The following is a 25,854-nucleotide window of genomic DNA, read 5'->3' as shown; positions in this document are numbered from 1 at the left end:
GCACTCTGCGCATGAGATGAAAGCCGGAGGACGAAGAGAGTGTTTATGGCAGTTCAGTTTGTCGTATTGACTGGGCCGGCAGCGCCGGCTTGTTCCGTGGGTGCCCGGTTAGCGGCCCCGGGCGGGGGGGCTGCGCAGCGACCCTCCCCTTTGCAGCAGCCTAACTCCCGGCGGGAACCACTGCTGCCGCCGCCGGGGCCGTGGAAGAGGGGGAGCTGCTGCCCTTCAAACGCAGCTCTGGAGCAGCCGCTGAGCCCGTCTGCTCCTCGGGTGCCGCGCAGCCCGGCTCCGGGTGCCCCGCGCGCCCCCCCGCCGTCCCGGCAGCCGCTTCCTCCGCGGCCCGCCGCATCGCTCAGCTCCACGGGCTCTCTCTGCGCCGCAGCCGCCCTGCGGGGCCGCTCCGGGGCCGGGGCCGTCCCTCGCCGCCGCGTCTCGGCCGGGGGGCGGCGGGGCCGCAGGTGGGAGCGGGCGGGGGGGGCGGGGCGGCGGCGGGCGGGCCATGGCGCTGGGGCTGGAGGAGGCCTTCGGGGCGGCGGGGGAGTTCGGCGGCGGGCAGCGGCGCCTCACCGCCTTCCTGGTGCTGCTGCAGGTGAGGCGGGCGGCGGGGGCGCCGGGGCGGGGCGGGGCGGGGGGCGCCCGGCGGGCTGTCCCGGGGAGCCGCCCCGGGGAGCCGCCGCGGCCGGCGCTGTCCCGCTTCCGCGTCCCCCGCTGCGCTGCCGGCGCCGGGCGCCGCCTCGGTCGGTTTCGGCGCGTGTCCCGGCCCCGGGCTGCCCCCGGCCCCCGCGGCGGCCCCGCCCGGCAGCGGGCCGGGGGTGTGCGGCGCTGCCCGCCCCGCCGGGGCTCCGCGCCTGCCCCGCGCTCCCCGCCGGGAGACGGCGCCGCGGCGGGGGCCGGGGCTCGGGGCTTCGCCGCCTCCGGGCACCTGTCCCCGCTGCCCCCGGTGCCGCGTCCGTGCGCCGCTCTGCGGGGCTCGGGGCGGTGCGTGGCGCGGAGGGTGGGCACCGCCGGGGGCCCGGTGGGTTCCGTTCCTTTCGCCAGCTGCTTCCCCGGCCTCTCCCCCCCTCCGCGCGGCCCCGCCTGCCCCGCTTCTCCGAGCTCACGGCCCGTTTTCCTTATTTCTGCGCCCGCCTTGCCCGACCCCCGCCTCACGCGGGGCGCCCCGGCAGCGGCAGGACGGGCAGCCCGGCCGCAGCCGCAGGATTTAGACCCCCCGCGTGGGCGGCGGTGCGGGGCCGGGGCCGGCCGTGCGCGGTGCCCCCCGGCCCGCCGCGCTCCCCTGGGCGCTGCCCCCCCGGGCGCTGCCGGTGCGCGTGGGTTGCGCGTAGCTTGTTCCTGCGCGGCCGCAGGGGACGCATCGCCCGGGGACCCCCGGCCCGCTGCCGGCAGCCAGCCGAGACGTAAAACCTTCCCGACCGTGGTGACGTGCTGAAAATCGCTAACGTATGGATATGCTTAAGGATAATTATGTTAGAAAAAACAAAATCACGTGCAAAGCCTAGAAGGCATTTAAAACATCTTGAAGTCGATGTTGATGAATAATATTCTCATAAGGATTTCTTTATGAAATTCGTCATTATTCCTGCATGTTCTAGTTTTCCTAATGATCAGCTCAAGGTTTCACTTTCTGCAATGGGAAGAACTAGCAGAGATTTTAACAAATATCTTGGATTTTTTTTTGTTTTTGACTTATCACTACCAGCTGTATTCTTTCAGCACTGCATGTAATTTTTTTTGGCGGTAATAATAATAATTATTATTATCTAGGTGTAAGCATTAGATCTTAGCTATGAAACTGATGAAATTCTTACAATGTTCCTTCCCTGTGCCTGGCTACAAAGCTGCAAGAACAAACTGAACAACTTTGCAACAGGGAGGAGGGTGCCGAGGTGAAGCTTTCCCTGAAGGTTCCCTCTGGAGTGGTGCCTGCAGCTCCCAGCTGCCCGCGTCACATCTGGGGATGTAATCGCAGTAGACTGCGTTCTGTGTTTGATGCTGGGTAAAGGGGAATCGTTAGTTTAATGAGCAGCTCACAGTATTTGACCAGGTCTCCTTGGGATTGTTTAGGGTAAATGACTGTGTCTTGTTTTAAGATCTACGTGGCTTGTCAGTCGATGCTTATTGTGCTCGTGGGAGCTGTACCTGACTATCACATAGACCAAGAGGGAATTCCAGCGAGCAGAGCCGAGCTGGCCAAGCGTATCCATTTTGCGGACAACTTCACATCTATAGTAACTGAGGCAAGTACTTCTGTCGCACCTACTGCTTCTTTGTTCTTGTGCAGGATGTGGCGCTTCTAAAAGCTGACCGGGGCTTACTGTAATGGAACCCGCCCATCTGGCTCTTCCATTTTATTACTATTTTTAAATCTAAAAGTCTATGACTAAAATTACTGGTTTAGCTTTCCTGGTGTAAATCTGTAACTCCTTAATTTAGGCTAAACTTTCTTTGTATTATTTGTTTTCAGTTTTCTTTACCTTCGTGTGTTTTAGGAAGTTGTTACTAATGAAGAATGATTGTGTCACTACAGTTTATAACCCTGGAATTTAGGATGAGCTCCTCCTAATATCTGTTTTCTACCAAGAAGAGTTTGTCATGCCTGCACAATCTGCTGGGCGCATAAGCTTTACCATGAGTTCTGTTAGTTTCTCACAGAAGACGCATCTGAAACTGTAAAACTAGAATGAAAATGAAACTCACGCACGACGTGTCTGGGTATTTTCACATGTGGTGAGAGTGGGAGATGGAAGAGATGGAAGTTTGCTGAGTGGGACAGAAGCTTGACCCTTCATCCTATGCCTTATGAATTCCATACAAGAGGCTGCATTTGCTTTTCCCTAGTCCCTGGGCTGTAATCACTCAGGCCAGTGTGAGTGACCTCAGCATCGCTGCCAGTGCCAGAAAAAAGACTGCGTGGGTGGCGTGGCTTGTAGCGTGAACTGTCAGAGTTCTGCTGATTGAATTCTTAGAGTGGTTGTCAGTCAACTTGTGTAAATACAACAGGTTAGGACTTGGTGTAGCCGATGCCAAAGTTTTTGTTTCCTTCCCGTTATCCCAAATGTGACTGTGTAATGTTTCTCTTGGAAAAATGTAGTGACTAGACGTGAGAAGGAATGGTGCGATATTGGATCATAACCTCTGTCAGAGACAGATTTTTTGATTAGCCTGTCTTCCAAGATCACCCTTCAATTTCAGACTCTCAGCAGGATGTGTGATACAGAGTAGTGCTTAATTTATAATCACAGATCAGATTTTAACTAATACTGTGTTTTTAAATGTAGGAGTCAGTGTTACAATTTCCAAAATATGTAGTAATTCTCAAGACTTATCAAAACAAATCTATGTTCCCATGCATTTTAGTAATTTTATTTTAAATTTTGGGGTTTTTTTTTAATTGTTAATAGTATCTTTTGTGGAATCTTTAGATGCTGGCCCACATTTTGCTGTGTGCTAGTGGTCTAGTAACTAAATCAAACTGTCATGGGGAGTTAGAGCTGAGAGGATGTCTGGTTTTGTGATAGCAAAATTGGCAACGTTTTTGTTGGCAAGTTGCAGTGAATTTTGACAAATATTTAACAAATCCCTTTTGTGCAACTGAAGTAGATAGATGCATTCTTTTAAAAGTTACATTCTTCATGCACTATTATATCAGACTTGTTAAAATATGAGCATCTTCCAGCGGCACATGAAGCAGCAGAAGTCACAGTTTGCAGAAGCAATCTTCTCTCCTGTTCTATCCTGGGAGAGGAAGCTGCTTTTCTAAAGTTTATCTCCTTTATTTTGGTGATGGAGCATAAACTTAAATATTTTCAGTTGTCTTCTGGTTTGGCAGGGGCACTGTTCTTCTCTGGAGCTCAGCAAAACTCCAGAGCAGCTCTTCAGTTCTGCTTCAAAAACTGATCGGCATAATTAACTTTGGCGTAACTAAGATTTTGTAAAGAACAGCTCAGGCCTGGTTCATGGACAATACAGCTGTTAGAATTGTGTCTTGGTCTGGCCTCAGCTCAGTCCCCTGCTTTAACAAGTGACGGTGCTTAAGAAGGTGAGTTCAGAAATGTTTTACGTTTGGTGTAGAAATGGTCGTTTACCTTTCAGAAGTTGATTTTTACAGCCATATCCAGGAGCAAAAAGTTGTTTTCTCTCTTGAATCAGCCTGAAACACTGCAGATGAGACCAGGGAGTTTGGCATTTGTGTGCTGTGGAGTGCTAGGATGGAGAAGAAGGACTTCTGTCAGCAGTGCTCTGTGCCTTGGAGAGCACATGCTGTGATATTTTTATACTTGAAGTTTCCTGAGGATTCGTGCTCAGGAATACTTTAATGAAATCAACTCAAAGTTAAAAAACTGTAAGTTCTGGGGCTACATCTTTATCCGAAGTGATAGGCTAGAATCTTCTACCCAGTGGGGTACGGTAGAAACCAGCTGCAAATGCTGCTGCTGCACAGCAGTTTTACTGTCCCAGAGTATCCAAAATTCCCCAAAACTCTGAAGTGCTGGAACACTGGGTACATTGGACTAAAGAAGGAGTCCTGTGAAGGCATTGAATCTTGTCCTGCTCCTGCAGCCTGTGTCTTGCAGGCTGCTGGATGGGTAGTGGGTAGAGCACTGGTAATTGGTGGGTTACTGGGTGGATGGAGCTGTGTTTTCTCTGTACTTTGCCAGTATGTGAATTCTGATTGAGTAAAAGCATATGTTTCTTGGGATTGCTCTGATTTAAGTTTCAGTAAATTCCTAATATTCTTTGGGGATCTGTATTAATTCAAGGCAGACGCTTCAGGGCTTAAATCCTAGTATGCTGTGCTGGATCTTGGTCATGGGCCTCTTCCCTTTGGTGTTTCTTTTTTTTTTTTTTTTAACCTTCTACTTAAAAAAAATCAAATGGGATTAGGATCCTTCTTCCTTTCCCCAAAGGACATACTGCATATGTTGTTTAAAAAGTCAGTGTGATGCTCATCCAATTTTTTAAGGTAAATTTTCCAGTAAATACACTGGGAGTTACTTGAAATACTCAAATAAGGATTGAATATTTCTTTGGGTAAAGCTTTGCACTGAATTAGTTAAATTCTTTCCCTGGAAAACCACTTAGGATTTTCTGATTGCCATTCTTTCCCAAGTTCATGATGTCAGCAATGTCTGTAATCTCAGCAGTGCGTTTCTGTGAGTGCTGATTCTCCTTGTTTGTAGCAGAGGGACTGCACAAGCTGTCTGTGTGCCTTCCCCCGTCAGGAAAATAGCGTAAGGTTCGTTCTGATTTCAACCCACTGTCTGTTCATTTTCTTCTTTCCTGACAACTCTTGATTATGCTGCCACAGTTTAGCTTTTGGATGAGGTAGAAAATTTATTTTGTAAAGAAACCCATCACTTGTTTCTAACTTCTGTTTGATGGTAAATTTATATGCACAATAAGATACGAAAATATCAATGGGTAGCTAATAAGTAGTTCTTAGAGCTTTTATAAAACAAGGAGATGTTTCCCTAATCCCTTTCTGCTTCTCTTCAACAATTCAACATGTGTATGATGAGGAAGGGCACCAAGGATTACTCATGGTTCAGGAAACATAGTTGCACAGCATTAACTCTTAAGTACTGCAACAGTGAACGTGCTATTCTTGTTAATGAATAATTCTCATTACCTGTTCATTGAAGTAGCTAAGCTTGTTCAATGTGGAAATGGCTAAGCTGTTAATAATTTAGACTTCCCTTGTTTTAATAACTTAAGATAAGTTGCAGTTGCCTTGTCAAAGCCTGGGTATTGGGGTGCAACTAATTGTACTTTCCAAGTTGAAAGCTTATAATGTAATGAAACTGGGGGGGGAGGAGACAGTAGAGAGGAAAAAAGGAGGAAAAAAATATGACTACTGTTGGCTTCCCTATCAAAAAATGTGACAAAAATTTTAATAGGATATAAAGCTAGAAGTGGGAAATGGCAAGACAAGAATTTTGATAATTTTTTATTATTTTTGAGGAAGGCAGCAGCTTGGTGTTAATACTTTTAATGATAAGGAGATTCTTTTTTTTTTTTTTACAGTGGTACCTAATCGAACAAGAAGCCTACAAAGTAAGCCTTGCATCATCCCTATTTTTTGCTGGATTGCTTATCGGAAATATTACATTTGGTCCTTTGTCAGATAAACTGGGCAGGAAACCAGTGTATATCTCAGGTAAGATTGTTAAAAGGTTTTTCTTAAGCATTTTATGTGGATAACATCATCCTTCTCTTTTCTGCCTGTGGGCCATCCTACCAGGAGGCTGGCCGTGGGTCACCTGCTGTGTCATGCTACCGAGTCAATGACCTGTATAAACACTTTGCTTGGAGTGGAGCAGCACTAAAATGGTTAGTAAGAGTGTGCTGAGCGGCACAGTGGTCACTGGAATATCAATGGGAGAGGAAAAATAACCTGCTTTTGCTATGACTGTCACTATTGGAGCACAGTACTCCACACATTGCCTAACCATATTGTTCCCAATAAAAATAATCCACTTTTTTTTGGAGGGGGTAGGAGAGAATGATTTACCTAAACATCTTGAGTGGGTTACTCATGTCCTGGTGTTTGTTTTCCAGCTGTGTTTGCAGCCAAAGCGTCTTTTTGTTTAATAACATTGTCTCAAGGAAACATCGCCTTTGGCATTGCAGACTTCCAAGTGTGTGACTTGAAAATGGTTGTAATTTTCATATGGTGTGATTTCAGAAAGCCAAGTGTGAGAGATTAGAGACAAAAGAGTGCTATAGAGTGCTCATTCAGGAGTAACTGAATGTGGTTCCTGCCTTTCTTCTGAGTTCAAGCTGTGCACCATAAGTACTAATTACATTTCATTCTCTCTCTACAGGTCTGTTTTTTGATGTCATTTTTGGGTATGTCACAGCATTAGCTCCGAATTATGACACATTTGCAGTTTCACGGTTTTTTGTTGGAATTGTGAATGGTGGAATGTCTCTTGTGTCTTTTGTCCTAACACAAGAATATGTAGGAAAATCATTTTGGTCATTTACAGGTGGGATTTGGGAATATTTAATTATTATTACTGTGCCACATGTTGTTCTATCAATACCTTACATTTTATATTTGTACCAAGTAAAGTCAATTTGTAGAATAAGTCAAATAAGTGTGATGTTATTCATCCAGGTTCTAATTTCTTTGGGAAGAGTGCCTGAATAAGGAACATGGGATTGAGTTTGTTTGATAAATAACAAAACTGAGCTTTTGGAGTTGGTACATTGATTCCTAAAATTTCTCAATTTGTACAACTGCATTACATTTTAAAAAAAATATGTTTAGGCAGATCCTGCCAACTTCTGAACGATGCTGCATGGTCTTTTGGGAAGACATTCTTGGAAGTCTTCTTGGAAGCTTCCCTGCACCACAAAATGACTTAGTGCCTGGATAGTGTTTTTTCCACTGCTGAATGTACTGATCATCCAGTATTTTCAAATGTCCTTTTTCGTATGCCACTGCCAAGACTTAAAATAAATTTAACGCTTGCACGTCAGACTGTTGTAAAGCTGGAGTAGCTCAGACTGTAACACTTTTCTGGCTAGCACCACATGGGGAAAAACTTGGTCCAAATGCTGACTTGCTGTGGCTGTAAGCATGTTTTTCTCATTTCTTCAGTTACCTCATTCCACTGTTTTTCTTATTTCTTCTCTGGACTTCTGGGGATGTATGAGACAGTTGTGGTGTAGTTATAGCTTTTCACTATTTTTTTTTTTTTAAGTACTGAATTTTCTTCTCTTGGGTTCGCTTTGTTGACTCATGCCCTCTCTCTCTCCCACCCCTCCTTCCCCCTTGCCCTGTTGTCTCTTTCTGCTCCCCCCAGCATTTCTCCCTGCAGGGCCAGCCTCCTGACGGACCGAAGAGCCAGTCTGCTTCCTGCTGCTTTTGCTCTAGGTGCTTTATTCTAGTTCTGCTCAGCTGTTGGGAAAGAGGTGCTGAAAAACTGCTTCAGACCCCCTGATGAGAGGGAGCTGCTGAATGCAGCTCAGCAGTATTAAAGAAGCTCTCTTAGGTGTTGGCTGTGAGCTAGGCTTTGTGGGCAATAGCTGAGAATTTCTGGGTTAGTACAAGACCCATGCTAGTCTGCAGAGGGTTTGCTGTTAGGCTTTTGGAGTTCAAGTTGACCCCATATTTTTAACGTTTTTATTTATGCTTGTTATCGGAAGTCTGTTGTAATAAACTTCTGGCTTGCAGCTGTTTCTGTACTGAACTCGGTCCTTTTACTTTTATAACTTCCAATTTCTGTTCCAGCCTGCCACCTCTATTCAAGATTACTTTAATAGACCTAAATAAATCACTCACTCTCAACACTTCTTCCTGTCCTTATGTTTTCTCCTTAGTCTGTAGGTTCCTGTTCATTTCTTGCTCCCTCCCATGTATCACCCTTTAGAAAAAGTGACACCCCCCCCCTACATTATACAAAGGTATTCTTCATTGGGTTTGCTTAATATATTAAGCCAGCTGGTTCACAATGCCATAAAGATATCTCACAAAATTGCTCTTTTATTTAGGTATATCATAGGCTAGGAATTTCAGGCTTCTGCTTAAGATTTTTTTTTTCTTTTCCCAGTGGTTTCTGTAGTCACCATTTTGGTCTTGTATTTTTTCAGGTTCATTAACTAATTTGACATTTGCAGTTGGCATTGCTGTTTATGCGTTACTGGGTTACTGTGTAAGAGAATGGCGCTACCTTGCCTTGGTATCGAATACTCCAGGAATCTTCTTCCTCCTTCTTTCTTTGTAAGTGGTTCACCTGCATGATAGTGATAAGAAAAAATACTCAGCAATTTAACAGTTACTTTTTCTTGTAATGACATTCAAGAGAGTGGTATAAACAAGGATGACATTTTTCTGTATGCTTTTGTGAACCAAGCAAGAGGAAAAAATCATACTGTGAAGGAAGAAGCGGTTTTAAATGAAGCAGAAGGTCAGGGTTACCCAGAAGACAAGCTTGTGTTTCTGCATGCTGTTACAGTTGTGGTGGCCAGCATTGCAAAGAGCAGCTGTGTGCCAGCTGTCCAATAAAACTCAATTACAAATCCGCTCAGGGAAGGGAAGGCCTGCCAGAGGCTGCAAGCTGGAGCATCAGCCAGGAACACTGTCTTCTGCCAAGGAAGGGCTTCAGCGCCTGAAAAGTTTTGGAAGTGATCCTAGAGGGATTTTAGAGTTTCTTTCTGTGAGACGCATGCAAAGGGAAATAAGTGAGAGCACTTGGAATTGCCTGTTTAGCATGATACACTATGTGTCTGCCTGTTTTTTGAGGTCCCTTATGTCTATTCCTAGCACTCACGTGCTTGGGTGCCCCATTTAGAATTCCTACATGGACATTACCATAAAAATGATTATGAAATGCATCAGTATTCAAGGAATTAAAAGTGCTAGCTTTGTCTGGCCTGTGTTGTTAAAAATACTCTTTTAACATCCCAAGTAACACACCTCGTATACTTCTGATCACTAGTTAAAGCTGTAGAAGAAATAAAATAATTAGTGTAGAAGGTTGTCTACACGCTGTTACAGGTTGTGTCTAGCGTACAGCACAGATAAAAATCAGAAGCTTTTATCTTTTTTTTTTTTTTTTTAATTTCAATTACTTTTTAGATAGATCTGCTCTTGAAATGAATTCTGCTAAAGAATACACAAAAAATACACCACCACCATTCCACCACCCCTTTCCTGTAGTCAAGGAAAACGAACCTCTGGGCTGAGGAAAGAAGTTCTGCATAATACATTTTCCTTTATGGTGTTCTGTTTCTGATAGAAATACAATTCCGCCAAACACTACATATACTGGGATCCTCTGAAGTAATGAAAGTTAAGTTTGTTGTAGGGTGTATGTTTCTGTTTGGAGTACCAGAATAAATAAAGGTTCAGTTAAAGATACTCCATTCTTTATTTTATGGCTTGTATAAAAGCAGGAGCATGTGCTACAAAGTGGAAAAAACAGGAATCACAAACTGAAGTTGTGGTAAGCAAGGATATTCTGATTATACTTGGGAAAAGAGACTTAAAGCTTACATGGGCAGCAGCGAGCTGCTGGAGCCTGATGGGTAATTCCCCAGTAAGGTTTCTTTCCTCTTCACTCCAACTCAGAGCCCCTCTCATAATGGAGAAGCTTGAAATAAACTTTGTGAAAACTGTCTGGACTGTTCAGATAATTGGGATTTGAGGTGTTTCCTGGATAATGCTAGTGTAGCATTTCCCAAGAAGTCAGTTCAGCAGAAGTCAAGATGTAGATTTGAACTCCTCTAACATAACTGAGTGCTTTGTCAACCATCTCCAACAATGCTTCTGTAAGTTTAACTGTATTATCAGAGTACATGGAATTTAATATGCAGAACAGTGCAAATAGAATGTTTTTCTCTGAATTTTGCATTGGCACTTTTTTAACGTATTGATTTACAAAATGGAAAGATTGACTTTAGTACTGTGTTCATAGGAATGAATTTGTCATTATTGATTTTTCTGTTCTTTCCTGTTAGTATGCTCCCAGAGTCACCACGATGGTTGTATTCCCAAGGGAAAATGGCAGAAGCTGAAGATGTGTTGCAATATATTGCGCTTGGTAATGGAAAAGAGAGATTAAATCTAAAATTAAAACCAAGCACAGGAGCTTTGAGAAAGGATGAATCAGCACCTGGTATTCTAAACTTAGTAAAACACCCAGTCCTTCGGTGGCGAACCATCATACTGATGTACATCTGGTACGTAGTAACAAGACACCGAGATGCTGTGAATGAGTCAGACATGAGGAAAAGGTTAAACTTTTCATCTTTTTATTTTAAAAATTCTGCCCTCAAAAACTAAATCTTAAGTTTATCAGTTGATGGCAGACGATAATAATCTAAAATTATGTGTTGTAAATTTGATGTTTCACTATTACTGCTGTCGGGTTTTATTTTCAGTGTGTTACTAGGAAACTGCTTCAAAACCTACCAAGAAGCAATCTGGTGAGAACATAAGATTTACATTCAGCAAAGTGAGAAGCTGAAGCAGAAATTACTGAAAGGATGTGTATTTGAACCAGTTTTAGGAAGAAAAGGACTGCCTTGATTAGACAACAGTAGAAATCTGGTTTAAGAATAAGCCTTTGGAGCCCAGCAGCACATTACGCGGGTTCAGTGGAGGAAAACTGTGGACAAGATAAAGAACAGATTGCATAGATTTATATTAGGTGCTGTCTTTAAAAGTGGTACAACTTGAAAAAGAACCCAACAAACACCCCGAAGCACAGGAGGATGTAACATAATAATATATTAGCAATAAATGGCAGTGCAGAGGGAACCCCTGGGGTAGGGAAGGTGTTGGTTGGTTGGTACAGCTGCAGCTGTTGCAAATTGGCTTGCAAAAGCTGCTGGAGGAATGGCTCTTTTCCAAAATGCCAAAACCAAGATTTCCCTTTGAAGTTTGATGTCATTTGAGATGATTGTCAGGATGTAGATGAGAAAAGTCATTAGTTTGATGTGTGGGTTAAGCAGAGATGTGCAGAATGTGGGAGAAGCGGCAGGAACATCTTTGCTAAGTAGGACCTTTCCAGAAGCATCTTAAGACTCTTAAAGTTGCTGGTAAGTTAATACAAGTAATTGTGGTGATGAGAAATTACACAAAGGTATTCTTACTTTCTGGAGGAAGAGCTTGCAGCACTGTTTTTCTATCTCAAACCCTGTTAAGATGCAGTGCATGGAGCTGTTGGAGTGGTGTCAAAGCAGTTGTCACCCAGCCCCTTATGCTGTTGTTCAGGAGCTTTTGGCATCACCCTCACCTGTGACTGACTGAGGACATAGTTCTCCCTGTATCAGGGAAAACTTTCCTTTTCCACATCACTTGGCCCCGATTCTGCTTGGACAGTAAAAGAATAGTGGGGAACAGGCAAAATGTCCTTGTAATATCTGGGGCCTTTCCAACCCAGTGTGGTTTTTGTCAGGTGGGGGTGTGGAAGCTTAGTTCTTTCCAAGGGAAGTGATAATAGTTTTTTGGGGAAGCCTTCCCTAGGGTTGGGGAAGACACTTAGTCTTAAGCAATGGATGTACATAGAATTTTCTTTCATAGGATTGCTTTGCAACAGTGAAGCATTAGCTGCTTACAGCTAAGCTTACTAGATTTGCTAAATAACCTACGAAAAAAACCCTAAGCCAACAGAAAATTCTGAAAGTTATGCTGTAGATGTATATGAGCACTTGTTTTCTTTCAAGAAGTTTCTTTCTTTAAATAGGAACCGCTCACTTTGCCTTGTTTCCCTTTTGGGGGGAGTCAACAGTTCTCTTCCTAGAACATAGCTAATCCATAACACAGCCCAATTTACCTTTTAAATACTTCCTTAGCCCTAAAGATTAGTTGTGTTAGTAATATAACTTTTATGGTTATTTTTAGGTATGCCTGCAGCTTTGTGTACTATGGACTAACTTTAAATGCTGGTGAATTAAGAGGAAATCTGTATTTAAATGTGGCTCTTTCTGGTCTTGTAGAAGTTCCAGCATTTCCTCTGTGCATGTTTTTTATTGAGAAATCCTGGTAAGAAAAAAATATTTCCTAGTTTTCTGCATATATTTGTAGATAGCTTAGAAAAAAAAAAAAGCATTTTTCTCAGTAAGATACTTCTGTTTTTTTAAACAGTGTTGATTCTTTGGGGATTTACTGCAGGGGTTTCTGTAGTTGCTATGGAAATGGGACTCTGATTTTCTAACTCTTTTTTTAGTTTTGTTCATCTTTTGAATTACTCAGGAGATGAGCTTTTCAGTGATTAATGTTATTAAAAAAGTTTGGTCTTTATGGAAAGAATATGAGTATCCTAGTTAAGTATCTATAACATATATCTCTTACACCTGTTACTCAGAACAACTTATTTTTGTACTGCATACCAACTGCAGTTGAAAGCAATTTCTAGCATTGCTCATTTTTACTTAAACTCTTCAAACAAAACTTTGAAGTGAGAGTTGTTCAATTTTCATTAAGGCATGATAGGTGTCCCTGTATTTTCATATTTTCAGTGTATTTGGAGGCCATGCTTTATGTGGGTACTTATTTTCAAAGGCCAAACAGCCTGGCAGCCCAGAGCTACTCAGGGTTTCCTGCAACCTTCAGTTTTGAGTATTTTGTAATGATACTTTGGTCTCACTGAGGTCAGTGGCAAAAAGCTCATTTTCTTCAGTCAGGTGAGGATGTCACTTTTTGGGTTTTTTGGCAGTAAAAAGCTGTCAGCTTGGTCAAGATAAAAAGCAAAACAACTAGCCCAGCCTGCGCCCAAGCCCTACGTCAAGGACATACATTTAAACTACAAACCGCCCAAGTCCTTTTCTACGTTTTTTCCCCCCCATTGTAATTTGTCAAGCTAACTGTAAATGTCAAGCTTTCGGTTTCCTGAAGTAAGGATATGTGTTGTTTTAGGTGCTTAATGCAAAACAGAATGTGACAAGCCAGCTGCTCTGTTTTCATTCAGTTTTACTGAGCAGTATCCTTAAAGTATAGATTCTTTGTTGCAAAAAAATTTAGAAGATTTTAAGAACAAGTATTGTACATTTGTTGTAGATAAACTGTAGTTCTACAAGTATGGGCTAGTAGTTAGAAGTAGCTGTGAAAGTTCAAGAAGTAACAAGCATGTGTAGTATTTCTACATGCCTGCAAACTGTTACTAAGAGTTACTTGTGCTCCTTTGCAAATAATTATGAAATATTTAGGTATGGCAGATGTAGAGATGGGCTGGTGATTTTCTATCCTGTCATCTTCTCTTTTAAAACACCAGGCAGTAGAAACAGCCTTTGCTTATTTCTATGTGTATACTATTAGACAGAAAAGCATACAAAATAAGTTTTACTGTGTGTCATAAATGCATATGTTTATGCAAAGCTGTAGAAGAGAAATACAGATTAGGAAGCATTAGAACTACATTTGTTTGACTAATATTAATTTGATCTTTGTGTGTATGCACTGAATACCCTTTTGATGACAGGGCCCATTGCCTTGCTTAGTATAGAGAAGAAAAAAGTCTGTGAGTTCTTGTTGCTGAAATAGATGGGTTCTTCTCAAGGCTACAAATTCAATAGCTTAAAAGTCAAAACTTGGCTAGAAATAGGAAAGATTTTGTGGGAGGACTTCAGTACACAAAATTAGGAAAATAATGCAAGATTTGAAGCACTTACCAAGATACAATAGACTTAGAACTGTTGCAATGCTGCTGTGTACTTTAGTTGGTATTTTGCAGACAAATTAAAAAAATACTAAAGGACTTTGTTTCCATCTTTTATCTGGGTGCTCTTTCCTTTTAGGTCTGGAAGACGTAAAACTATGACATCTTTCCTGGTATTTGCAGGATTAGCCTGTATATTTACTATGGTTTTACCAACAAATGCTGGTAAGTATGTACTGCTGCTAGAGTAGATGTTTGTTAATTTGGATAAAAGCTGACAAAACAATTTAGTGAGTATTTTGTGACAGAGTATTTCAGGGCCTAAAGCCCTGTCTGTTTATACCTCTCTCTGCTTCTGGGGCTGGTCAGGGAGTCAGGGTCTTGTCTATATTGCTTTTAACTTCCTGCATACTTTGACCCTGTTAATTGACTAAGCTTGTCTGACTGCAAGCCCGTGGCTCTTTGAAGGTCAGACCCAGCTATCGCATTCTGTCTGAAATACTGACACTGCATTCATTTATCACTATTAAGCAGTCAGCCTTAAAGTACTGGATTTAATAGCCAGACTGCAGTGCAGTGTAATGTTAGTTTGACTGGATCTTGACAGTGTGAGATGCTAAGCTTAATTTTACATTTGTTTTGGTGGCATGCAATATTTATAGAAAGAGGAACTGAAGTTTTCCTGAATTAGAAGCTAAATTAATCATTAAAAGACCCAAACCACTAAAAAGCTTTAAAAAATATTTCCTACTTTCAAATTAGAAATGGAGGTCAGAATTGCGATACGGAAGCCATGGGGATTGCAGGAAGCCTGCTGCCTTTCTCTGTCTCATGCTGTGTATTGTTGCACTGTGCAGTTGTGAGGACAGGTCATGGTAATGGTGGAATATCATCAAGTGTATTTCTTATCTCAAAAGATGTGGGTTTTTCTAACGTTGTCAGTAACATTCATGTATGCTTGGTTTTGTATTTCCACTTTTCATTCCATTTCAAATACAGGTTTTCCCTGATAATATTTATTTTAGCTGGTGAAAACTTAAGTCTACATGACACTAACAAATAGAAGTGGCTGCTCTCTGCTCCTATTTTTCTTAGGATCACTTCAGTGGAAGTGCTTTAGCCTTCACAGTGTTTTGACTGAGGAGCACGAGTGATGTGATTACAAGGTAGCCTTCTACAGGTTGTGTTTATCCTTAACAGTTACAAATACTGTCTGGCATCCATTTCAAATTGATCTCAGAAAAGTCTCAGGAAGAAAAACAGACAGATAAAATATCTTGTAATTCCATTTGCCATGCTTGTGTTAGTTCAAGTCCTCAGTTGTTTTGCTGCTCCTTCTATTGAGACGGTTTCTTCCTTTGTTCCAACAAATTTGCTCTTTGTTCTTTTTATATATTTTAAAACGAACGGAAAGAAAAGCAGTAGCGACTGATCATGATAGGGTATTAATTTCTGAAGAGTTGGTGAATTTCAGGAAACCTCCCTTTTCCAGTTGACTTGACTTCTAACACTGTTACATCTTGCTTCACACTGTGGTAAGAGTAAAGCTGGTTCTTGGCCAAGAGTGATCTGTGTCATTTAAGGAGAAAAAAAAATCATCTCCAAGCATGATGAAGATGAGTCATTCTGGATGAAATGAGGATTATTGCATCTCTAGTCTGACCCTCCTATTGCTAAGGAGAACACTTCCTATGTTTGTCTAAGTCTGCATTCTTCTGAGCGATTGATAAGAATCCTTTATTTTATTACAAGGGATTTAAGATTTTAATGAGATATTGGGCACTTGTCTCTCATGTCTGTAATCTTCACTTGGTTCCTAAATAACTGCTAACTTGTGAATGAGAATCTGATCCAAGCAATTTGCCCTGTGGAATAAGCCAAGAACATTTCTGTTATTAAACATGTGCTGAATGTGAGACTAAAAATCTCTCAGTGTTAAGTAAAAGCTGATACATCCCTCAGCTCCCTCTTTCCTTATCACTTAAACTCATCAATTAATTCATGTGAGTATCAGATTAGAAGAAGGTGAAGGAGAGTGGCAGTGGAGAGGGAATGGAGCTGTAATACTCTTTTCTTTCAAAAGCTGATGTAAAGCATGAAGATACTGCATTTTGTGTCAGCTTTATGCTATAGCAAGCAAAGGGGACTTCTCACCTGGGGGTAACTAGATTTTAATTCTCTTTTAGATTTATCTGCTTGTGCTGAACACATCATAACTTCTTGTGACTTCCGTTGATATGCTTTCCACTGAAGAAGAAAAGAAAATTTGCAATTCTTTAAATCAGTTTTTTCTCAGCTCTTCTTAGTATTGGGTATTTCCTTTTGTGTTGAGAACGACCCTTTCTTAGTGGATAGTTTTTTTCTGAGGGAAATTTAAGGATTCCTTTAGTTTCAGTACTGCTTAAGTGAACTTATGCGCATTAAGATGACAGCAGGAGGGTGAATCTACATAATGACACTGCGAATGAGACTACTAATGGCGTTTATGGCATCAAAATGAAATCACAGACTAACTCATGTTCTAGGTGGTCTTAAACATCAGCACCATCTTTATCGTCCCCATGTCATTGTGTCGCCCCCCCCCCCCCCCCCCCAATTTTGCTTCTCTAAAATCCAAAGATCAATTAATGGAAGATTATCCCTTATTAATTAAAACTGAAATACATGAATTTACTAAGTACTTACAACTTTGCCTTTTACCAAAGTTTGAAACAGTTGCCCTGACGGTACTGTCTCAGGCGGAATTGTGTGCATACCACTGCTACTGGACGTCCAGGTGAAAGGGTGTTAGACAATATAGTAGAAGTGTTAAAGATGCTGCGTGGACCTGCTTGGCTAGACCTAGCAAATAACCTATAAATGGTGACCAGAATCCCCAAAGGAAAAGTGCATTCCTTATGCTAATGGCATTACAATTTATAGATATAAAGAAAATAGTGGATTGTTCTGCAAGAATTGCTAAAAATATGCTCCGAGACTGAGGAAAATGTAACAGCTATGTCTGGGCTTACTTACAGAAGGAAGCTGATGTGCAGTGAATTTCCAGTGTGCTTTTAATCCCGCAGTAATTCCCCACGTGGCCAGCCTTCAGCCTCCCCTGAGGGAGGGAACTTGGAGAAGACGGTGCACTCTAAATTGACTCATGAGCTTTGGAGTGCTAATTTCTCTGTCTAGACAGACTCTTTCTTCTGTTTTGATAGTAAGTCCAAAACTTCCCAAGTGCACTAACACTACATTTATAATACATGGCTATGCAGTATTCAATTGAAGTCTCCCTGGGAGAGAAACAGCTAGCTTTAAAACACATTTAAGAATTACACATCTCTTCTTCATCACTTCATGTTTGGTTGATGGAAGAAAAGGGATGTCCCAGCTTTGTGATGGCACCCAGCACAGCTCTGAGGACCAGGTTCACACCTTTCGATCTGGCAACTGTATGCAATATTCCAGTTCTTACTGAGCAACAGGCGAACTTGGATGACAATGCTGCATCTTTTTTGCATCAACTACAGAAATAACGGCAAAAATGCATCATACTTAAAGACATTAAATAAAGTTTCTGGATTTCAGTTTATGTACAAATGAATTTCTGCTTCAGTTGAAATAGAATCTGACTTGATCAGATTAATAGAACAGAGAATATTCAAGGGCAAAGTTAAAAGAAAAGCAATTGAGAAGCAGTCAGACTTTCCCATTATTTAATCAACATCATCTGATCCAAACTGAAACATGCTGAACGCGGTGCTGAGGAAGAGAACCTGAAATACAGCTGATCAGAGCACTCATTCTTTCTTCATGCTTAGGAGAATGTATTAAATTATCTTTGTATTAAAATGGGTGGTGCAAACATAACCAAAATCAGGATAATGAAAGCCAGGTTTCTTTTGCACTTTGAAAGATGCACACTTCAGTTTAGCCAACTAAACTCTGTCTGTTAGTAAACTGGGCTGCATTAGATTTACTCTTTCCAGTTACAAAGCTGTTGCATTTTAAGTCCCAACAGGATGTTCTTGAGGAGCAAATAAACTGTTGAGGTGAATCAAGTTCTATGATTTTAATCTAATAAATTATTTAAGGAAGCTATGTTGTCTGTGCTTGTCAAAAGATGTAGTTACTTGGTAAGGTATCCTGACTCTACAGCTGGAAGCGTTAGCCCTTCCATTTAGAGCTGTGAAAGTTTTATACTTTTCTAAAAAATAGGTCCTGTTTTCTTGGTCCTAAATATAATTTTATGTATCTGTTCTTATGCTAGCTCTTAAAATGGTTGGGAAGAACTGAGATACTGCTTTTGTGCTTGTAGTTAAAAAAATCTATGGATGAAACATTCTTTTTGAGTGATAGTCTGTTAAAAAGGACTGCATATTTTCAACATTGTGATAAAAAGAGAAAGAAAATGGACTATGTATGCTCACAGCTTGTTTTCTCTTTCCTGAAAGGTCTGCTCCTCAGTCCCACTTTGTTAGCTTTGTGTGGAAAAATGATGGTCAGCGCTGCTTTCAACATCGTGTATATTTATACATCTGAACTATACCCGACAGTACTGAGGTAACTTAACAGAGTTTCTGGGTAAATGACAATACTTTTCATGCACAAGTGTGCTTCAATATTTAACTGTAATTATTCTTACCTGAAATATCAGTATGAGTTCTTCCTGTAATTAAGGCAGCTTGCCAGGGCTTCTTCTGTTAGTCACACGTTTTGCACCAGCATGCTTTCCCAGGCTGTTTGTGGCAACTTTCTCTAGGTGTGAATCCAGAATAAAAATAAGAAGACCAACTTCTTACATTGCAATGGTAGGTGCCATATTTCTCATTTCTATTATTGATTTTTGGGAGTAAAATTACAGGGTGCAAAACCAAATGTAACAATGGGATGGAAGTGTATGCTAACTTAATAATAAATGGAGACGGTACAGCAAGGGCTATTTACAGTCTTATATACCTATATCTCCCATATGATTATGCTTTTCTACATCTTTGCTATTTAATTAAATATTCATAATGTAACTCATGTTAATAGTTTCTCTATGACAGTAATTTGCTTTACACCATTTAATTACTGAACAAGTGGGATAAACCCCTGGTTTATTTTTCACGGTTCTTACTAACTCTTTGTGAGGTTACTTTCTCGCCTGTTGTCCCAAGATAAACCTGAGATAGGAATATGTAATACCACACAGGCTTGTTCTTCTCACCCCCGTCCTGGTTCCACATGATTTTCTGAATGGTATTCTTAAGTACGTGTTCAGAATTTGAGCTCAAGAATAGCAGCTACAAAACTACTGCAAAAATTGAGCCTCTTTAGAGAAAGCAGCAAAGTTGGAAGCTGACGTGGAGTAGGAAGGCATTCTGGCTGGTAGATCTGTCCTATAGCATTGTAGAAGTAGTTAAGATGGTGACATATATCACTTGATTCCAGGATGCTGGGGGATTGGGGGGCAGGGGGAGGGTGTGACTCCTTGCATTGGCTTTTTTTTTCTCTTTTGAGGTTCACAAATTACCATATGTTACAGAGGCATAAAAGCCAGGCTTTGAATGCATGTTTTGTAATAGAACTTGTGAGGATGGAGGTGGATTGACTGTTTCTAGATACTAAGTTTGTGATTCTTGGCACAGGTTTAGGTTTAATATGCAAGTCCCAAGCATGCTGACTGAAATTGGATGTGGGGGTTTGTTTACGTTCTCCCTGCCCAAACTTTTGTATTCTTAAAGAATACAAGTAAAGGCCTTATTTTCTTTTTTTTCTTTTAGTGTGCATGGTTTTTGACTTTTTGTTTTCCTGTCCCCTCTGCTTCTCTGGAGTTGAGAAACAAGAGAATTAAATCTGAAAATGCTTTAATTTCTCAGCTTTTGCTTGTTTCAGTGTGTTTTCATGTTACACTGTCTTCCTGAGTTCCACTGACATTCGGTGCCAAGTATGTGACAGCTTATACCTAGCAGGAATTACAGCAGTGGCTCTGTGTGTTTGGAATTAAGTGTTTGTGATTAGGAAGATTTCAAATAAAAAAATAATCAAGTAAAGTGCTGCTTCATTTGAGAATCTGCACAAATATTCTGGCAAAACAGTAACTTTTTACATCAAATATACAGACTGCTGGTGGAGAAAATGCAAGAATAAAGACAGTTTAAAAAATCAGCAACTGTATTAGACCACTCGTTTTAAATAATATATCAGACTGTAACATTAAACCATATGAAAGTTCCTCACGTGTGACAGTTTCTACGTTTAAAATGTTTGATATTTTTCTGGTAAAATTTAATTGCAAATATTACAGTTCATACGGGAAAAGCAGTGATGGGCAAGTGTTGAATTTAAAGCAAAACATCCCCATCTGGTGGCGTTTGCAAAGTTTTGTAGCGATCCCGGCATGGCGCTGACAGCAGCGCTGGGGCCTGCCGTGTGATGTCAGTGGAGAGGAGGTGGCATAAACTTTATTTTTTGTTTCCCCAATTGGATGTTTTGCAGAAAAAATAAATGTTTTCAGTATTAATGCTCCTTATTTAAACCTACTTATTACTTTAAGCATAAGGACTGTTAAGCATATTTTAAGTTAACTGGTATTGTAATGACAAATACGCCTCATGCTAGAAGTGGGGAGGTGCAGCAAGCTGGAGAAAATGTTAGTGCTTTGGGCTTTTTTTTCCGTTTTGATGTGTCTTTAAAATATCTCTGGGAGAACAAAACAGTTAAAAATAGAAAACATCACCACTGTGCATTTTGGACAGAAAGGAAGGTTGTCTTTGGGAAATAAATGTAATCGTAGCTCTAGTAATATAGATGGAAAAACAAACTCATGTTTTTTTAATGAGAAGATGGTTGCAAAATAATAACATCCTTGTGTGTGATGGGTGAAATCAGAGCGGGATCATTGGACTGTCTAGGATAGCTTTGGAAAGCTTATTTGCTTATTCTCATTGTGGAGAAACTATTGTATTTTCACATAATGGTAGTGGCGGTAGGTAAGTTTGTACTTCTTTGAAATACTTGGCCTTTTGATCTCTGACTTCCTTTGCAAGGAACTCTCCATAATTCTGTTGAACAGCAATCCTTGGTGAGCATAGTGCAATTTGAGAGCTGCCAGTGCCAGGAGCAGAGAAGCTTTTGCATTTGGGCAGGGCTGCAACCCGCTTACCAGGCAGAGCTGGGCAAGCAGTGCAGCTAGAGGAGTGCCACGTGGTATGCATCGCTTGTCAGGCAGCTGCAGCGGGACTAATTGGCTTGAACTAAGCCCCAGGCTGATGTGATTACCCTGGTTGTAGACCTGTTTTGGCTGGCATTAGTTCAGTGCTGTGCTCGGTGGGATGGTAGGAGCACATGCAGTCAGTCAGGTTTAGTAGGTCTCCTAGTAAGCGTGGTGGTAAACCTGGGGCAGTAAGGTCAGATAAGCTGTGGGTGGTCAGCTGTTGGCAGTGCAGCACCTCAAGGATGCTTACTAATAGTTCTTGGGTGATAACGCTTTTTTCCTCTTGCATACCATGGCGTTGTTCTGCACAACCCCAACTCTTGTTTTTTGGGGAGAAGAGCAGCCGCCATGAGCCAGTTCTTGCTGTCTCACAGATGACTGGTGCGGATGTCAGGTCCCTGAAGTGGCTGTTAAATACCATATTTAGGAGCAACGCAGAGATGGAAGATTTTTGCATTTGATCAGGAAACGAAAGACACTGAGGATTTTTGCAACTTCCTTTGAAGAGGATCCTGCTGTTCTAACCCATGCTTTGATTGTCACAGTCTAGATGAGATTGTTTTAGATTTGCCTGAAAACTGAAGTGAGCACAGAATTCAGCAGCCTCTCTAGTGATACATCTGGCCAAATGTTTCCAGGCTTCACACTGGCAAACATTTTCTCTTTGGAGGTGACTACTGACTTGTCCTCTGTGCAATCTGAGGTGGCAGAAGAGAGGCTGCTGCGGCAGCAGCTATTTCTTGGAGATAGCATTCAGATCCGATCCTGTTCTTCTGTCTGAAGATCCTGCCAAATTTTGAAATCATTCTCCATCCAGCACAGGGATGTCCAATGAAATTGCCACATATGGCAGGCTGGAAAACCTCTCTGTTTGTTAAAACTTTTCTCAAGGATTGCACAACAAGGTGGTTTTGCTAGGGTTTGAGAGGGTGTGATTTATCTTGCTAGCAGCTAGTTGTTACTTCAGAGTAACTGCTGGAGGTCTTTAAAAACCTTTGACGTGTTCATGCATGATTCATTTGTGTATCCTGAAACTATAAATCTTTCATCCTTTGTTTGAAACAGAAATGCTGGCTTGGGTGTCTGTTCCATGTCTTGCAGATTTGGGGGCATTTTGGCTCCATTTGTGCCGTCTATGGTAAGATTATTTTCTAGTTTTTATGTAACTCAGATTTACCGAATTATCTCAAAAAGACATTGCTGATTTTGTTACCACCTATATTCCTTGGGAAAAAAAATGTTTTTATGAAAAGTAACATTCACTGAACGTCAAGAATAAATGAACAAGATGTTTAAAAATACCTAGTATTTTATCCCTTTTGGAAATAATTTGAAGTTCTATATTGTGTTAATATTTCATCTGTTAGTGAAATGGTTGTCATATAACACATTCAGTACTGCGAAGGCTCCCTCGGTATCTGGGTTCTTTTAGGCCCGTAAAAGGAAGTATTCCTATGAAGCTGTTTCTATGAAATGACATTTATTTGGGTTCTTTGTTCTGCCAGTACATGGATAATAGCACAAACTGCTAAAGTGAAAAGTTGTAGTCTTTTGGTTTTGACTGCAGTTCATATGGATTACATATTTTAAGAGCAGGAAACAATGATGGGTTTTTACTATGTATTTTTAATTTTAGAAATCTCTTAGTCCTTCTGTACCGTTTGTGGTGTTTGGAATCAGTGGACTGTCAGCGGGATTCCTGACTCTCCTTCTGCCAGAAACACTAAATAAGCCAATTGCCGAGAGCATTGAAGATGTACAGAGTCCCAAATACCAAGTGCTTAAAAACGAAGAGGCAGAGTAATGTTTTTGTTTTGGCGTTTTTTTGGTTTTTTGTTTTTTTTTTACTGTAGCTTTGTTTTATTTTCCCCTCTATCTTACGTGAGTCACGATTTAGTGCATATTGGTTAGATTGTGCATGAACGAACAATGTGCATGAAGTTTTTAAAGCCATCTTTCTCATTCAGTGGAGATTAAATTTACTCTTTGGCTCTTAAAGATGAGTAAAGGCTAACAGCTTTCACCTGTATGTATTAAATCATATGTAAATGAGTACTATTTTGTTTCCTTAAAGGAAGACAAATTTTAGAAAGGTGGTCTAAAATAACTGGAGACAACACATTCAGCAAGATTACTGTGCTTTTACAGTAAAATAACTTGGCATATTTTTCATATATTGGATTATGACTTTTTGTCATGTTTTGTAGGGGAACATAATCTAAAATTAATATATATCTGAGGAAGTGTTTTATCCTTCATTAGTATCCTGGGTGTTAGAGGCATTTAAAATGTTTTCCTGTTGTTGGTAGCACTAAATAAAGCTTCTGAAGTGGGAAATGAAAGTTTTGATTGTTTCAACAGGTAGTAGAATAGAAAATGTGAAGTACGTTCCCCTAAATTTAGGAATGGCTTCCTGGAAGAATTACGGAGGGGGAGAGAATAAAGCTGTGTGTATGTGTGAAATTCTTATAAGAAAGGAATTGTTAGCTTAGAACGAAGCAGGTTTAGTGTAGATACAAAAGAATATGGGTTTCTTTTATGGCTTCTATTGATATGCTAGCTTGTTATTTATCTGGTAATTATTGTACTTAATCAGTTTAATTATACTACACGCTACTATGCTTTATTATTATGCCTAATACATAGTAAAACTGCATTCAGTTGAAATGGAAAAAAATAATTTTTGAGCTTTTTGAATATTGTTTCACTTACAATTAAAAAAAATCAATGAATTCTGGTTTTATAATTTGATATTAGCCTATAAAATAGGACAAGAAAAATAAGGCATGTAAACTGTTTTTCAATAATTATTTTCCTTCTGTCTGACAGGCAAACCGGTTAGAAGAAAACACTTAAGTTTCAGAATGTCTGTCTGTGGTGGAAAATGAAGCCTCCGTTGAGAAGGTGCTATACCAGTTGAAGGGCAGAGCCTTGTTCTATATATCTGACAGGAAATGTTGGAGGACTCATGTATAATGCTGTTTGTAGCATGTTGAACAGTTTTATGCGGAGGCAGATTGAGAAGATGGAAGAAGTTGATCAAAGCTTGTGAGAAAAGAGGTGACAAATCTGTGCATTAATTTAATGACTTACGAAAAGCATACTTTGGATGTTTGGACTTCTCTACGGTGTCTTAAAGTGAAGTATTAATTTATTTTACAAAATGTAATTGCAAGCTTCAGATTAAGCGATAACGTTGTAATTGAAGTTATGTGTATAATTTAAAATTTAGATGGCCTTATATATTCAGGCAAGCTGTAATCATGAAAAGTAACAGCATCCTGTATATGCTAATTTTCTCTTCAGGTTTTTTTGCCTCTAGATTACACTATACCTCACAGTGTGAAGAGACCAAAGATTTTTATATGGGTTGTTTGCCTCAGTATGTCTAGCATAAGAAACCTGAACAGGAGATTTGAAAGGGGAATAAATGGATTTTATTGTGGAGTAAATAATTTTTTAATACAGTTGTACATTAAAAAATATGTACTGTTTAAAAATAATACTATATTGGAAAATTTTCAGGTCTTTAAGAGGTGCATTTAAAGGACAGGATGAGTAACCTTTTAGACAAAGGTTATCAAATTCTAGCTGTACTTGTGGAACTAGAAATTATTGAACAGGAGTCATATATTGTATAATACATGTAATAATATGTAATCCTGTACATTTCATCTATGAATTGGAAACTCCTCCTTGCAAGGGGCAGTGTGTGTCTTTGGTTAACAGTTAATGTATTTACATTGGAATAGATCCATCACAAATATTACAGCCTTTTGATGGGCAACACAATTTTGTTATTAAAAAGAAAATTATTTAACATCTATATTGTGATTGCTGCTTTTTCCAGGATGTTTACCCAGGCTTTTTGAAGAATAATTGCATCATTTTGATTTTGGCCCTTAATGTAATGCATCTGGTATGAAAAGGTTACTGAAAGGCCTCTGATGTTTTGAGCAAGTTCCGTGGTTAAATAATAGTTCTGCAACTGAACATGCACACGTGCATAAGTACACACACGCATGCAGAGATAAGCACACACAGGTTGCTCTGCCTGGTTGCCTCACTGAAATCTGTGCTGTATCCATGCATGCTTTTCAGACAGCCTGATCAGGTCCCCAAGAGGTGAAAGTCAACTGGCAATCAGAACAACTTTTAGATAATGTTGACATACCAGTGGATTGCATGTGCATTTACTTAACCTCTGGGGCTGAAGCTTGATGACAAACAGCCTATAGAATATGCTGCAAACTTTTATCTTCTGATCATTTATTCATGATTTTTGTAATGTTTAACTTTCATGAGGATTAGAATTAAATTAGTGATGGGGTTTTTTTCTGAATACTATTAATGCCTTCCCTTGCATTAACATTTATAACCACAGTGACTGATTATACCTCTTCAAAGGATAATTGGGTCAGCAGGGATATGGTAAAGACCAAGTTTTGTTACTGTTGACTTCAATTTTTTTATTACAAGAAATAAAATTTAGTAAGAAATAGAATGATATAAAGTTGTATTCCCAAAGCAGACACAAGACTCTGGAACAGGAGGATTGTAAAG

General features: G+C 40.6%; 1 protein-coding gene across 2 annotated transcripts; it reads left to right on the top strand.

Moving 5' to 3' along the window:
* Positions 1-479: 479 nt before the first annotated feature.
* Positions 480-25,117, top strand: LOC130155280 (solute carrier family 22 member 15-like). 2 transcript variants are annotated; one of them, XM_056352374.1, is made up of 12 exons: positions 480-589; positions 2,091-2,237; positions 6,025-6,157; positions 6,825-6,989; positions 8,599-8,728; positions 10,468-10,689; positions 12,356-12,496; positions 14,248-14,333; positions 18,545-18,653; positions 22,357-22,429; positions 22,928-23,091; positions 24,121-25,117. In XM_056352374.1, exons 1-12 carry the CDS (start codon positions 500-502, stop codon positions 24,131-24,133), a joined length of 1,473 nt encoding a protein of 490 aa, XP_056208349.1. In that variant the 5' UTR covers positions 480-499; the 3' UTR covers positions 24,134-25,117. The 2 variants fall into 2 exon arrangements, with proteins under 2 accessions (XP_056208349.1, XP_056208350.1); XM_056352375.1 differs by lacking the exon at positions 6,825-6,989.
* Positions 25,118-25,854: the final 737 nt, after the last annotated feature.

This window comes from Falco biarmicus, chromosome 9, assembly GCF_023638135.1.
Source record: "Falco biarmicus isolate bFalBia1 chromosome 9, bFalBia1.pri, whole genome shotgun sequence".
In the NCBI taxonomy this organism is placed as follows: domain Eukaryota; kingdom Metazoa; phylum Chordata; class Aves; order Falconiformes; family Falconidae; genus Falco; species Falco biarmicus.
This window is presented reverse-complemented; position numbering and strand designations above follow the sequence as displayed.